At 56.2% G+C, this 12,089-nt stretch overlaps 4 protein-coding genes across 4 annotated transcripts; 2 read left to right on the forward strand and 2 right to left on the reverse strand.

Moving 5' to 3' along the window:
* Positions 1 to 33: 33 nt before the first annotated feature.
* On the forward strand, positions 34 to 944 carry IE81DRAFT_228167 (hypothetical protein). Its single transcript, XM_025511104.1, has one exon. It carries the CDS (start codon positions 327 to 329, stop codon positions 870 to 872), a length of 546 nt encoding a protein of 181 aa, XP_025372233.1. The 5' UTR covers positions 34 to 326; the 3' UTR covers positions 873 to 944.
* On the reverse strand, positions 880 to 2,130 carry IE81DRAFT_345125 (Clavaminate synthase-like protein; the record flags this gene model as incomplete). Its single annotated transcript, XM_025515882.1, has 5 exons — positions 880 to 1,181; positions 1,256 to 1,324; positions 1,394 to 1,496; positions 1,572 to 1,669; positions 1,761 to 2,130. The coding sequence occupies 5 exons, from the start codon at positions 2,128 to 2,130 to the stop codon at positions 880 to 882; spliced, it is 942 nt and encodes a 313-aa protein (XP_025372234.1).
* A 2,588-nt stretch (positions 2,131 to 4,718) lies between these two features.
* On the forward strand, positions 4,719 to 7,939 carry IE81DRAFT_364448 (hypothetical protein; the record flags this gene model as incomplete). The annotated part of the gene is made up of 10 exons (XM_025516859.1): positions 4,719 to 4,844; positions 4,913 to 4,952; positions 5,028 to 5,437; positions 5,506 to 5,586; positions 5,657 to 5,716; positions 5,777 to 5,853; positions 5,932 to 5,967; positions 6,052 to 6,076; positions 6,153 to 6,356; positions 6,455 to 7,939. 10 exons carry the CDS (start codon positions 4,719 to 4,721, stop codon positions 7,937 to 7,939), a joined length of 2,544 nt encoding a protein of 847 aa, XP_025372235.1.
* Positions 7,940 to 8,578: 639 nt separating this feature from the next.
* Positions 8,579 to 10,441, reverse strand: IE81DRAFT_333497 (phospho protein phosphatase PPZ; the record flags this gene model as incomplete). The annotated part of the gene is made up of 4 exons (XM_025515373.1): positions 8,579 to 8,680; positions 8,758 to 8,825; positions 8,901 to 9,326; positions 9,448 to 10,441. The coding sequence occupies 4 exons, from the start codon at positions 10,439 to 10,441 to the stop codon at positions 8,579 to 8,581; spliced, it is 1,590 nt and encodes a 529-aa protein (XP_025372236.1).
* Positions 10,442 to 12,089: the final 1,648 nt, after the last annotated feature.

Raw genomic sequence — 12,089 nt, forward strand, 5'->3', positions numbered from 1 at the left:
GCTCAAAATGATCAGCCTCGCCTTTTCACTTGCTACGTCAAGCGCACTCCCTTGCGGGTTCATCATGACCCGCAGACGGGACGTAGCCGCATCTCGCAGGAGAACCATGGGATTGCCTCGGACGGCCTATTGCCATTGCCTTTTTGATGCATCTTTTCATTCTGCTGATTGACCTCCAAGTCTGACCGACTGCCTCACACCTTTTGGGGTGTCAGCGACTCACCCTTTGCATAGAGACCGCACGTGCCTGAGGACGGTACCTTTCCAAACCTGCCCCCAACATCTCACCGGCATTACGAGCTTACGAAGGAAATAACTGGAACGACATGTCGAGCGGAACAGGTCGAGCAGCGTATCATGGAGCGCACGCGTATGGGCGCTCTCTAGCCGCTCGGTTTTGGCCGCTAGCAATAAAAGGTTTGCTCTTTCCTTCCCTCTCTCTCTCTTTTTGGGGGGTTGATGATCGCGGCTTCCTTGAAGAAAGCCCACATCATCTTGCCCTCATTAGCTACACACTTGATCCTGAGACGATCATGGGGAAGTTTGCGCGGGCTGCGTTGAGCTCTGGCTGGATCGCGAATCGTGAAGCTGGAGTGGGATGGATGTGGAAGGAAGACAGGGAAGGACTTTGCCGCACGCGCGCGTGCTGTAAGATATTTTTTCGCCGCCGCCGCCGCTGCTGCTGCCGCGCGCCACGGGTGCGCGTGTTGCGTGCACGCCTTATGCCTCCCGGCGCCACGGCACGAGCAAGCACGCCACGGCGTGGTGCACGCCGAGCTGCCATGGAGCTTACGACTACGGTGAATCTGAATAGTTTGTCGGCATTGACCGTCATAATCAGCGTTCAGGCCATTCGACCTCCTCCAGCCTAGGCCTCGATCATCTGAACCATGAATTCACACTAGCACTCGTGCTGAGCGAGGCCACGCAGTGAAACCACCCCTGGGGTATGTACAGAGCATCGCCTGGCTCAAGGACGACGTGAGCAGCCTTCAAGGCGTGCTTGTGGGTGGCTTGAGCTAATGAGAGCGAATCGGTCTCGGTGCAATCTTTAGGAATCCCATCCAGAAGGGCCGCTTCGCTCGCCACTCTACTCGTGTTGGTCTGCGTACCTGTGCGGTTCAGGTGGAGCAAGTCCGCAGCTTCCGGTGGGAAGAAGTGTATGCGCTTGTGTCCAACGACTTTCCAGGGGGCAGCAAGGGATGTACGACGTCACGCTACGCAATCGATTTGAACTTTGCTCTGCTGAACGCACCTTGCACAAAGAGATTGTGGTATGGATCGCGGTGTATGGGCGTAAAGGTGCCTTTGATGGAATGCGCTTCTTAGCATCCGACGCGCACGTTTCGCAACGCGCCACCACCCACACACACACACACACACACATACTCACCAGCACCTCCGACCCAAAGATTTCTGCCCCAATCTTCCCCGCCACCTTTGGCACCTTGCTTGACATGAGGCAAGGAAGGACAATCGGCTTCTAGCTCTTGACCCTGCGAAGAGCAGAAGCAGCGCGCTGTCAGGACTCTGAGGTGTGCAAAGGACCAAAGTCGCAAGCTGAAACCCACAAGATCTGCCAGAGGTTGTTGAGCTACGTAACCTACAAGCCGCTCCGAAGTGGGAGACCAAGGCAGACTTTGGCATATGAAGGACTCGATGAATGTGCCTGCGCATAGCCATGAGCGTCAAAGTGAGATGATGAGCAATCGAGCTCGATGCGCTTCAAGCGAGTCCGGTGGGTATGCGTGAGCGCTCACCGAAGGGCATCCTGATCAGGTCCCAACCCTTTCCTTCATCGTTGTACCCACGCCCAAACTTTGCCAATTCGACTTTGACGATCGCTTCTCGAGCTGCGTCAGAGCGCAGCATACCCCTCAGCGTCTCTTCCAGCGAACCTCCATCCCGTTCGGACCACTTTACAGAAGCTGGCCAAGCGTAGGATGACGCTGGTGAGACTAGGTTGGGGAAGTGACCTGGTCGGTTCTGAGCAACAAAAGTTCGACCAAAGAATTCGGGCGTTGGGGGTGGGTACAGGCAAGGCTCTATGTGTGGCAGCTTTGAAGCAGCCAGCAGCAAGCTTTGCTGCGGTGACGATGCTTGCCTTTGGCAACTACTACAGGTCGACATTGTGAGAGCTTTGGGGCACTGGTGGCGAAACCTCCTTAGAGGCGGCGGCATGCCGCGTAGGTGCCCGGCGACATCTCTGCCAGGTCTCATGACTGGCATTTGCATGATCAGGCTCGTTCGAAAGCTGCTTTGTCTCTACGCCATTCCGCGCTTGCAGTTCTTGCATTCGCAAGCCAAGCGTCTCAGCGTGCCGCCACGTATATACGCGTTCGCCTATTCGTGTGTCTGATGTCGATTGAGAGAGCAAGCACGAAGCCCGTCGGGATCACGAATGCTGTCCTTGCTTATGCCGTTTGACCGAAGAGGGAGGGTGGTCCATGCGCTGCGTGCGCTTAATTGGCTCGCGGTATTTGCGTGCAACGCGGCGACTAGCTATACTGATGAGCAAGCTGGCCTCCGTCTGGGCTGAAACAAAGTTGCATGAGAGTTTCTTATGGGAGCAATGTGAATAATATAAGCCAAAAGCCGCGAGAGCGCTGCAGTCTTGAGTGTCTCCAGCGTGACCCGCGAGCATCCGAACCACGACTCACTTACGACTGACTGTGAATCAGACGATATATATAAGACTCGGCCTTTGCTTAAGTCCACATCAGCAACATGCAGCAGCAGCAGCAGCAGCAGCAGAGGAACGGCAGGTGAATGCCAGCAGAGTTGCACTCAGCGATTTTTCCAACCGAGTTGTCGTCCAGATTTGCACCAGTCGTGATCGAGTGAGTTGTGCTGCCTACTCTGACCTGTTCACGATTCACATTCGTATTCACGATTCGTGGTTTGGGAGTCACAAATGGGCGAGTGAATTGTGCTGTGAATGCACGACGGATACGCGCGTGCTGCACGCTGCTGCTGATTGCGCCCGTGCGTCGCGCCGCGGCCGGCTGTTGCCGCGCCTTGCTACCCCGCGCCACGCGTGTGATTCCGCATGCACGAGCATCAGCAGCAAGCAGCGCGTGAACCTTTACAGCAGCATATGCAACTATAACTCGATCAAGCCGCCCTCGCACACATCCTTCTTTTCCTCGCTTCTCGGCGTTAAGCCTGATCTGGATGAATGTGCGAGACAATAAGACACATGATCAGCAGCAATCCTTATTCAGTGATTGAGAGATCGGTCTCACAACCTGGCTGCGTCCGCATCTCCCACATATCGATCGATGCAGCTGGAAGAAGAAGACACAAAAGGCAGAACCGCGCAACTTCTTGCCATGCATCCATGCTGGCACGAATCGTCTGGATGGCAGCTCCGTCGCATGCATATTTGCGAAGGGATTCGTGATGGGCGGCAGAGCGAAAGCATCATCTGAGCCAGCTCTCCAAGCTCTCTAGCCTGAGCTTACATCACAGGCAGAGCAGAGCCTGACGAGTCAACTTTCTCATGAGCCACGGCCCTTGCTCCCACTCAAGACTCACGCTCGCACCCCAGTTGACACATTCACGTGGCTCGTGATTGTGACAGGATCGCCATTTTGCAAGAACAATCAAGAATGATTCGATCTTCCCAGGACTACGTGAAGGCATGCCCACGCCAGCCGGGAACTTGGGAGCAGGGCGTGAGCCCTTATACACCACGTCGCGTAACAGACTCAAGAATTCGAAGGGTGCATGGTCGATTCGCGATTGCCACGCCCTTACCCCCGAACAACGTGGCATACATCAGGTAGGTATGGATACATCAAGAGCACCATCAGCTGTGCTGCTGCTGTGTGCAGCTCTGACGCAGAGGCGGATATCGAGGCCTTGCACGCACGATCGGTGTCTGTGGCTATATAATGGCTCCGGCGCTACTCGTTGTGAATCTGACACTGCCATTTGACAGGTTTCACCGAGGCTGCTTCAGCAGCCATGCAGAGGATGAATGACAGCAAGCAGCAGCAGCAGATTCTCTCACGATACCCTCATTCCGCGCGTGCGCTGCACGATGCTTCAAACGATTGCTTGAGTCATACAATCACGAATGACTTCTAGGCACATCAGCTCAATCGTACCTCGGCATCTTTGCAAATCAGGATATGAATGAGTCTCATCAGCCGCTGATCTGGTTTGTGATGAGCCAGAAACGCCTCAAATTCAGCGTCGCATATGAGCTCCTTCGGACCTGCGCATGGCATCATCGATGCTGGCAAGTCTGCTGCTGGTCAGAAGAGGCTCTCACATCGCTCAGGCCTTGCGCAGCCTGCTTTGTATGCGCTCTGCGTCGGAGCGACCACAATCTTGAATCCACAATCACGAATGGAGTCCGACGCTTCACGCTATCACGGCTGGCGCTGCAGGAATAGCTAGCACTGTGCGGACTCCCTCTTCCGTGCAAACTCGCCCTTCGAGGTTCGTTGGAAGTGCTGAAAGAAATGATTTGACTTTGCACTCCCTCTGTCATCGGTACCTTGTACCCTCATATTGCTCCTTCGCAAGACGGTGACATGAAGCATCTCCCATCACAGCATCGAAGGCACTCTCCATCTTGAATCGACAGGAGCTAGCGTGCTGGTGCGTGTCCTCGGCCTTCCTTGACCAGACATTCCTCGCTCCACCATCCCCTCCACGGCACTGCTACTACCTCAACACGCATTCTCGCTTTGGCCTCAGTCACCATCATGCCAGGCCTACCACGGTCCATACTGGATGTGTTTTCCCTCGCCAATACCGAGCAGAGCAATGAGCTCTCCCTCGTGGGAGGAGCAAGCTTGACCGATGATGGCGTCAGGACAGAAATGATCCAGGTAAGCATTCAAAGCCTGCTCACAGGAGGCAAGCCCGATTCACAGTATTCCCGCACACCTTCGCGCAGCTGTTGCCCTGGCTTGTGGGCACAATTCTCTCCGTCTTTGGTAAGCAAGCGCATGCCTGTCCGATAGCCTCCCGCTTTGCTTGACCGCTCATGCACTCCACGACGATTCTCCCAGCGTTGGGCGCCCTCGTGCCCATGACGGCCTCATACCTGCGCGGCTCCGCAGGCAATGACAGCTGGAAGCTGCGATGCTCCGTCACGACCCTGCTGCTCATCAATCTAGCACAGATGCTCATCGACGTCTCGCGTTCCTATCGCATCACCATTCTCCACCCCCTTGCTGGCACAGACGCAGCCATTCGTTCGGCCTCTGCGTATCTGGACGCCAGCGGCGACCGACAAGAAGACTGCATCTCATTCTTCCTCGGAGCAGTCGCTCTCTCTGGAGCACAGTACTGGCTCGCTCGAAGGTCCAATGCGCTCTTCTTTGCTCGCAGTTCGAAGCCCAGCTCCAAGCGTAAGCTCATCACGTTTATCATCGTCGTCAGCTGCGCGCTCGGCGTCGCTACTGCCGCTTCGTTGAAGGTGAGCTGTGGAGCGTCCACCTACCTGCTCTGAATCGCACTGACTTGTGAATCAATTCTTTACATCAGCTCATCAACTCATACTCTCGAGCACTTGGCACGTGGTCGTGGGCTGCCGTGCTCCTCCTCTGCTGGCTGATCCTGAACATGGTGCGCATGCACTCTCCCTCGCACGCCCAGCGTCAAGGCTCACCACCCTCGACACCTCTCCTTTCCAAAGCTCATCGATATGTTCATCTGCTACACCCTGTCACGGGAATTGCACAAGGCCACTTCAGTGGTGAGCCATATTTCGTGCTACCGTGACCTTGCGGCTCGCTGAGCAGTCAGTCATGCGCAGGTTGAACAGCAGGCACCTCTCGAGACTCTCAACGGCTTGCTATGGGCCGCTCTGCTCTCCGGCTCAGTCCTGATAGTGTGAGTGGTGGCCTTGCCGGCCGTGTCCATCGTGCCCTGTGTGACTAAGCTGAGTCTGACAACATCGCCACGAAGCAGTATGTACGCCGTGTCCATCGGCTTGCTCGTCGCTCGGTCAGTAGAGGACGTGGGTTTCGTCCATGTCATCGCGACGTGGGGCGGCTTACCTTATATTCTTTGCCATCCTCATTTTTCAAGTGTTGGAGCATGGACCTGGGTTCTCGTGCGTGTCTTCTCCCGTCTGCGTTTGCTGAAGCAATGAAGCCTTCGCTCTATACTCACGATCCCGTGCTCCCCAGATCGTCTTGATCCCAAAGATCGCCTTCATCGCTCTCGTCTTTGGTCTTGCGCTGCGAAGAGAGGTTTCCGGTCAGTCTGGTTGTCACATTCCCTCGCCCCAGTACTCGCGCTGGATTGAGGCGTCGGCGAGGGCTCGCAGCAGCAAGCGTTTCAGCGGTCAGGATCACCTTCCACCGAGCATTTCATCTATACATGAGCGCTCCGTGAGTAGACAAAATTTGCTCGATCAAACCTCCCACGCATCCAAGTCGTGCTTTCATACTGACTCCTTCAGAACTGGCCTCCAACATGGGTGCCCCAGGTGGAGAATGGCAGCCCCGCACTGCATGTCCATGAGACACCTTTGAATAGCCCCACGCTACGCGACGGCTCCGAGGGACACTCTGGAAAGTTAAAGCGCATGTCAGTGTTCAGCAAGATAGGATCTCCAGTACTCCGCGCGACTTCACCAGAGTCTCTGAGGCGAGCACCGTCTTTCGCACATACGCTTACCGATGACCAGACGCAACATTTTGCCTTGCGCCGTGGCTTGGCTGAAGACGACTCGATGCGCCCATCCCCCGTGCGCGCGACTGCATCGCGTGGCTTCAGTAATCCTTCTCGGGCATCGCGCACCTTGCTTGCCCGCATGAACTCGGCACTTTCTGAGCGCAGTCAGCAGACTGACAGATACACGCGAGCGAGGAGCAGAACCCTTCCCGCTGACGACTTCCACGCACAGTCGATGTGGCCATCGGCATTAATTTTCCGTCCTTTCACCGCGGAAAGTCGCGCAACGGTGCAGACGAATGGAACGGCTAGGTCGAGTCGGCTTGATTCACTCTTCGATGCATCGCTCGACCTCGACCGAGGCCGTGAGGGTGACCTCAGACTCAGCTCTAGGCCCAACACGCGAGAATCTGCAAAGGATCTGCGCACCCTCGATCACGACACCGACGATCCAAGAGAGTACCTATCTGCAAATTCGAGGATACGCGCTGCGCCTAGTGCGAATCATGTACTTAGGCCAGGCGCTTGGGCTGACTGGGCTCACACGACCAATCGCGTTAGACCGGTCACCTCGGTCACGTTTGCCGACTCGAAGCCCTCAACTCTCCATCCTGCCCCTCGCAATTCCCCTAGACAGACTCGTTCGGCCGGTGGAAATCAGACGCTGGATCTGGATACGGGCAATCCTTTGCTGAGCGCTCTGAAGTCATTGCCGGACAGGCAAGCATCTCCATCCGGTGCAATCAAAGTCTCGGAGCGTCTGCCCTCCCTTGGAGCAGACAACATTGACTCGCGAATGGCCACGCCAGACGACGTCCATCCAGCGGCGGACGTCATGACAGGATCGAGGCAAGCGGAAGCCTACCTGCGACGTGAAATAGGCTTTAGTGAGACAGCAGAAGGTGACGTCGAGGCTGGACACCAGGGAGCAACATTGTGTGGCACCTCACAAGTCTGCCAATCGCTTAGCGTCTTGAAGCCGAGTGGAATTGAGCACACCAGCCCTTCGCCAGATCTTTCTGTCGCGCACACAAATCATGCCTTTTGGAGCAGCAGCTCTCTTGACCCGCCTCAGTTCCCACTGCTTCGGACAGTCTCTTCCACCTCAACGTTTGGCGGACATCATCATGAAGAAGTGCAGGGCCCGATAATCCATACTCAGCCGTCGGCAAGATCTGCGGAGAGCGTTTCCATCTACTCGATGGGGTCTTTGCACGCACCAGCTCCACGCCTCCAGCCTGAACAGTTGAAGCGCCTGACCCCTTTCAAAATGTCGGGCATCGCTGCTCGGGTCTAGAGCCGGCTTCGAGATCGACCGATGTACCGCTTCAGTGTCGCAGCTCCAGGCCCACAGCATTCAAACTCGCGCTTCCGTACCCAGCCATCCCTTCTTTGGCCTGTGCTCTGCCGCAAAGTGTACCTCAGCTCGTTCTTGTACACAAAAGCGACAGAGGCCCGACCTGTGCCCGGACCAGGAGACTCGAAGTTCGCGGAAGCGCGTGCCACGCGTGCAAGCCTTTTGACAGATACCATTCATACCTTGACAAGTGACGTGAGGGGAAGAAGGAAGGTAGGGGGTAGAACAAGAGCGGGGCGATCCCTCGAGTGGCTCAGACCGCAAAGCTGCTGATGCCAAATGACGCCGACTAAGGTGTAGCTCTAGAGGAGTGTTTGAAGAGAAGCAGGCACCGGATGATCGAGTCCGAAAGCGCAGACGAGGCATTCGTGCGGAATAGACAGCTAAGACGGAGGCCAGATTGAATGCTCAGTCGAAAGTGGTGCTTCGCGAGCACGCTTTCCGTTCACGGTCGCGTATCTAGCGTTGAGATCTCTCGAGCTTCCGAGTCTGACGTCTATGTATAGCACGCCGACAATGGCACTCAAATTGGCGGCCTTCGGCTCGAGCTATGGTGCGCGCTCGTCATTGGCCTGCCAACTAGTACGACCCTTGCCTTTGTGCAGGAGGGGACTGATGCTGCTGCATCGAGCGCCTCTTGTTCTTCGCCATCTCTTTCTTCAGTGCGGTCGAGTCAAGCGGCTGCGAGAGCGGGAAAGCGGGCAAAGTGGTCAATTTGCGTCTTTTCGAAGCCGATGCTGCGGGCCGATAGGACTCACTTTGAGCAATTCGAAGGCGCACAGCAAGTCTTCTGAGACGCTCATCACTGCGCCGAAATTGTCGAACTCTGCGGTTGGATGAGGGCGACATCAGCGGGGTGCCCGTCTGGTCGCACACCTGCGATCACCCCGTCTGCACTTACCTCCGCAGTAGTTTGGCGCCGAGAAGATCGTAACCAACGTCCTCTCGTTCCAAAATTCGTACCCATCCTCTACCACCATGTGAGCTCTGCAGATGAGATCGAAATCATACTGCGCCAAGAATTGCTGAATGACTGCTTTGCCAAAGCAGTAGCTAACGCCCCTTTCGTTGTCTTCCCAGTCTAGCGCAGTATCTGAGGGGTCTGACCACAGCAAGTCGTTGAGCAGACCATAGTCAGGCACATCGGTCGGCCTCTCGATGCGTCGGATGTCATCCATGTTGGACAGCGACGGGCTCAGGCCGCCATGCACACAGAAGATCTTGGAGGCTACGACGGCTGCGATGGGCAAAGTGTTGAAGACGTCGATGAAGGTCTTCCAAATCTTGATGTTCACTCGTCGCTTGCATTCATCGTAGAAGCCGTACACTGCCACAAGACGTGTCGATCAGCGTCGTCTATGCTTTGGTCTATTTTGAGACTTTTTAAAGAAACGCAACAGGGGGCTCTTGCGATCTTTTGCGAGCGAGCGCTCGCAGCTTGTACTCACCTCTGGTCACGTTTGCACATTCGTGGTTTCCCCTCAGCAAGAAGAAATTTTCTGGATATTTGATCTTGTAGCAGAGCAGCAAGAGGATGGTTTCCAGGCTCTGTTTACCACGATCCACGTAATCACCAAGGAACAAATAATTTGCTTGAGGAGGGAAACCGCACATCTCGAAGAGGCGCAACAAGTCCTGATACTGGCCATGCGTGTCTCCGACAATCTTGACTGGTGGACTGAGCTCTATCAATGTAGGTTGAGACAAGAAGACTTCTCGCGCCGCAGTGCAGACTGCTGTAATTTCGGCGTTCTTGAGAGCAGGTTTGGGTAGCTTGGACGTGCTGTAGCCTGCTTCGAGCAGCCTGGTGATCATGTCGTCGATATCGAAAGTGCGCACACCTTCCGGTGTCGGTCCGCCCGCACTTCCGAGGCCGCTCGCAGATCCGCTGCCCGCCATGCTTCCTCTCGATGCTGAAGAAGGTCCCGATGTTCCACCGATCCCCATGGGGTTCGCCAAGATTGTTTGCGTAGTAGGGATACCCGCGGGCGCATTGGCCGCAGCTGCTCCTGCCTGGGCTGATGCAGATTGACTTGTGAAAGACTCGTCGGGACCGGGTGTAGGAGACATGGCATCATTACCGCTTCCATTCAGACCATCAGCGTGCGATGAAGAAGGTGAAGGTAAGGGAGATTCATGGCGACTCAATCCACCCTGCTTTTCAATCCTTGTCGGAACGGCGTCATCGGCATGATTCGGCGACGCGGCGGCAGCAGCTGTAGCGCCACTCGGTCCGCGTCCTTGCGTTGTTCTCCCACTTCGAGAGCCTGGTATGCCGCCGCCATTCTCGGCGCTCAAGGAAGCCGCATCTTTCGCTCGTGTCCTGCCATAGTTGGTCCCATCCGCAAAGCTGCCATCCTCATTGGGAAAGTCATCGCCATCTGCCGACTTCGACTTTCCCTTCTTGGAGGACCCCATCATCTTGCCGAACGATTTGAACATGCTGGGCAACGCAGCTTGAATGCAGCTGTAAAGGCAGTAGCAGGTCTCGAGCTCAGTGACTGGTCGGGTGACAGAAATGCCCATGTCATGTGCGCCTACAAGGTATCCTCCCGGCTTGGCTTTTCTATCTTTCCAGTCGCGCGCTCAGCATACCATGAGCTAGCCTGCAGCACCTGGGCTGCCCTTTCCCTGCCTTGTACTACACCTCAGACCTTCTCGAAACTCGTCCACGCGACAATTCGCATCCCTCACGCAGCTCTCCCACTCTTGCTCACGCACCTGAATGTATACACCTATCAAGGAATGCCTGCGACCTCGTTCTTGTGAAGATTCCTGAGGGTATGCGGCTTGTCGTGCGGCGCAGAGAAGCTGGACGCCTTGTCTGGGCTGCTGTAGGTGTGAGCGGATCTATCGCGCCCTCCTTCGCGACAGGAGAATTGTCTAAGCTCGCAGTGAGAAACGCACAGGACGCAGCGCACCTGACCCTTTGCACGACTAAGCTTGAAGGTGACTGGGGGCCTGCAGCGTCGTGACTGATCGGCCGATCTGCTCTACTCGAAGAGAGTGGTGGCGGGCAAGCTGGGATGGAGGAGCGTGGTGATGATTGAAAACAGCGAGCGTATGCGGGCGCCGAGGGGTCCAAATGTGCAAAGGCTGCCTGCCCGACGTGGGCAAGGGGTGGTTGTTTGTAAATGAGTGGTTGAGTCTCCGAGCGGATGAGTTTCGCTGGAGCGGCGATCGAGCTGAGCCTGAGCCTGAGTCTGACAAGGAGATGACTGCAGGACGTGCGGCGATACGATGTTGGATGGACAAGACGAGACGACGGCGAGCCTGTCAGCTGTCTGCACCGCGGAAGAAGACGGGCCTCCTGATGGGATCGAATCTGACGAGTCCCCCGCTTAGCTTGATGGATGGCGCATTCGATGGCGCGTCGGCACCGTTATGGAAGAGCAGGAGTATCGTGAATGACTGAGCGAGCTGTCACGAATCGTGAAATGAGTCTGTGCGGGTTGGTTGGGTGAGAGTGTGTGCTGAGTGTTGGCAACTCGCCTCTCCATCCAGCAGCAGCAGCAGATGCCGCTGTGCGTCGTTGCTGCTGCTGCTGCTGCTGATGCGGGTGCTTGCTGTTTCTTGCCGCGCGCGCTTGCCTTGCCCTAGCTCCTGCCCTATAGCTGCTGCCATGCATGCTCCAGAGCTTCCCCCCACCTCCCCCAAGCTACAAGCGGCGGGCGGTCCGCGTCTCCAATCACTGGCGCGCTCATTCGCGCGCGCGATGCCACCCATGCATGCACACATATATACAGCGCTACGCGCCTGGATAGCTGTGCTGTAGCTGCTGATCGCGCGCACGCGCAGCACGGCAAATATATTCTGATTCACGATTGCTTGCTCATGCGTACAGTCACGAGTCACAGGTTACGCGTACACGGTACCATAGCGCTGCAGAGAGAGTGGCAGGCTAGCAGCAGCAGCAGCAGCAGCAGCAGCGTTAATAATTGTTTGCATGCTTTACAGCACCCGCGCAGGTTCTCCTATACAGCTGCTCATGCGCGCCGCTCGCCTACACATAGCTGCCCCGTCGCCTGTCGGACGCGCGCGCCCGTCGCGCTATGCGTTCTCCTCGCTCTATACATAGATGGGTCCGAGG

Source organism: Ceraceosorus guamensis (assembly GCF_003144195.1).
Source record: "Ceraceosorus guamensis strain MCA 4658 unplaced genomic scaffold IE81scaffold_7, whole genome shotgun sequence".
Taxonomy (NCBI): domain Eukaryota; kingdom Fungi; phylum Basidiomycota; class Exobasidiomycetes; order Ceraceosorales; family Ceraceosoraceae; genus Ceraceosorus; species Ceraceosorus guamensis.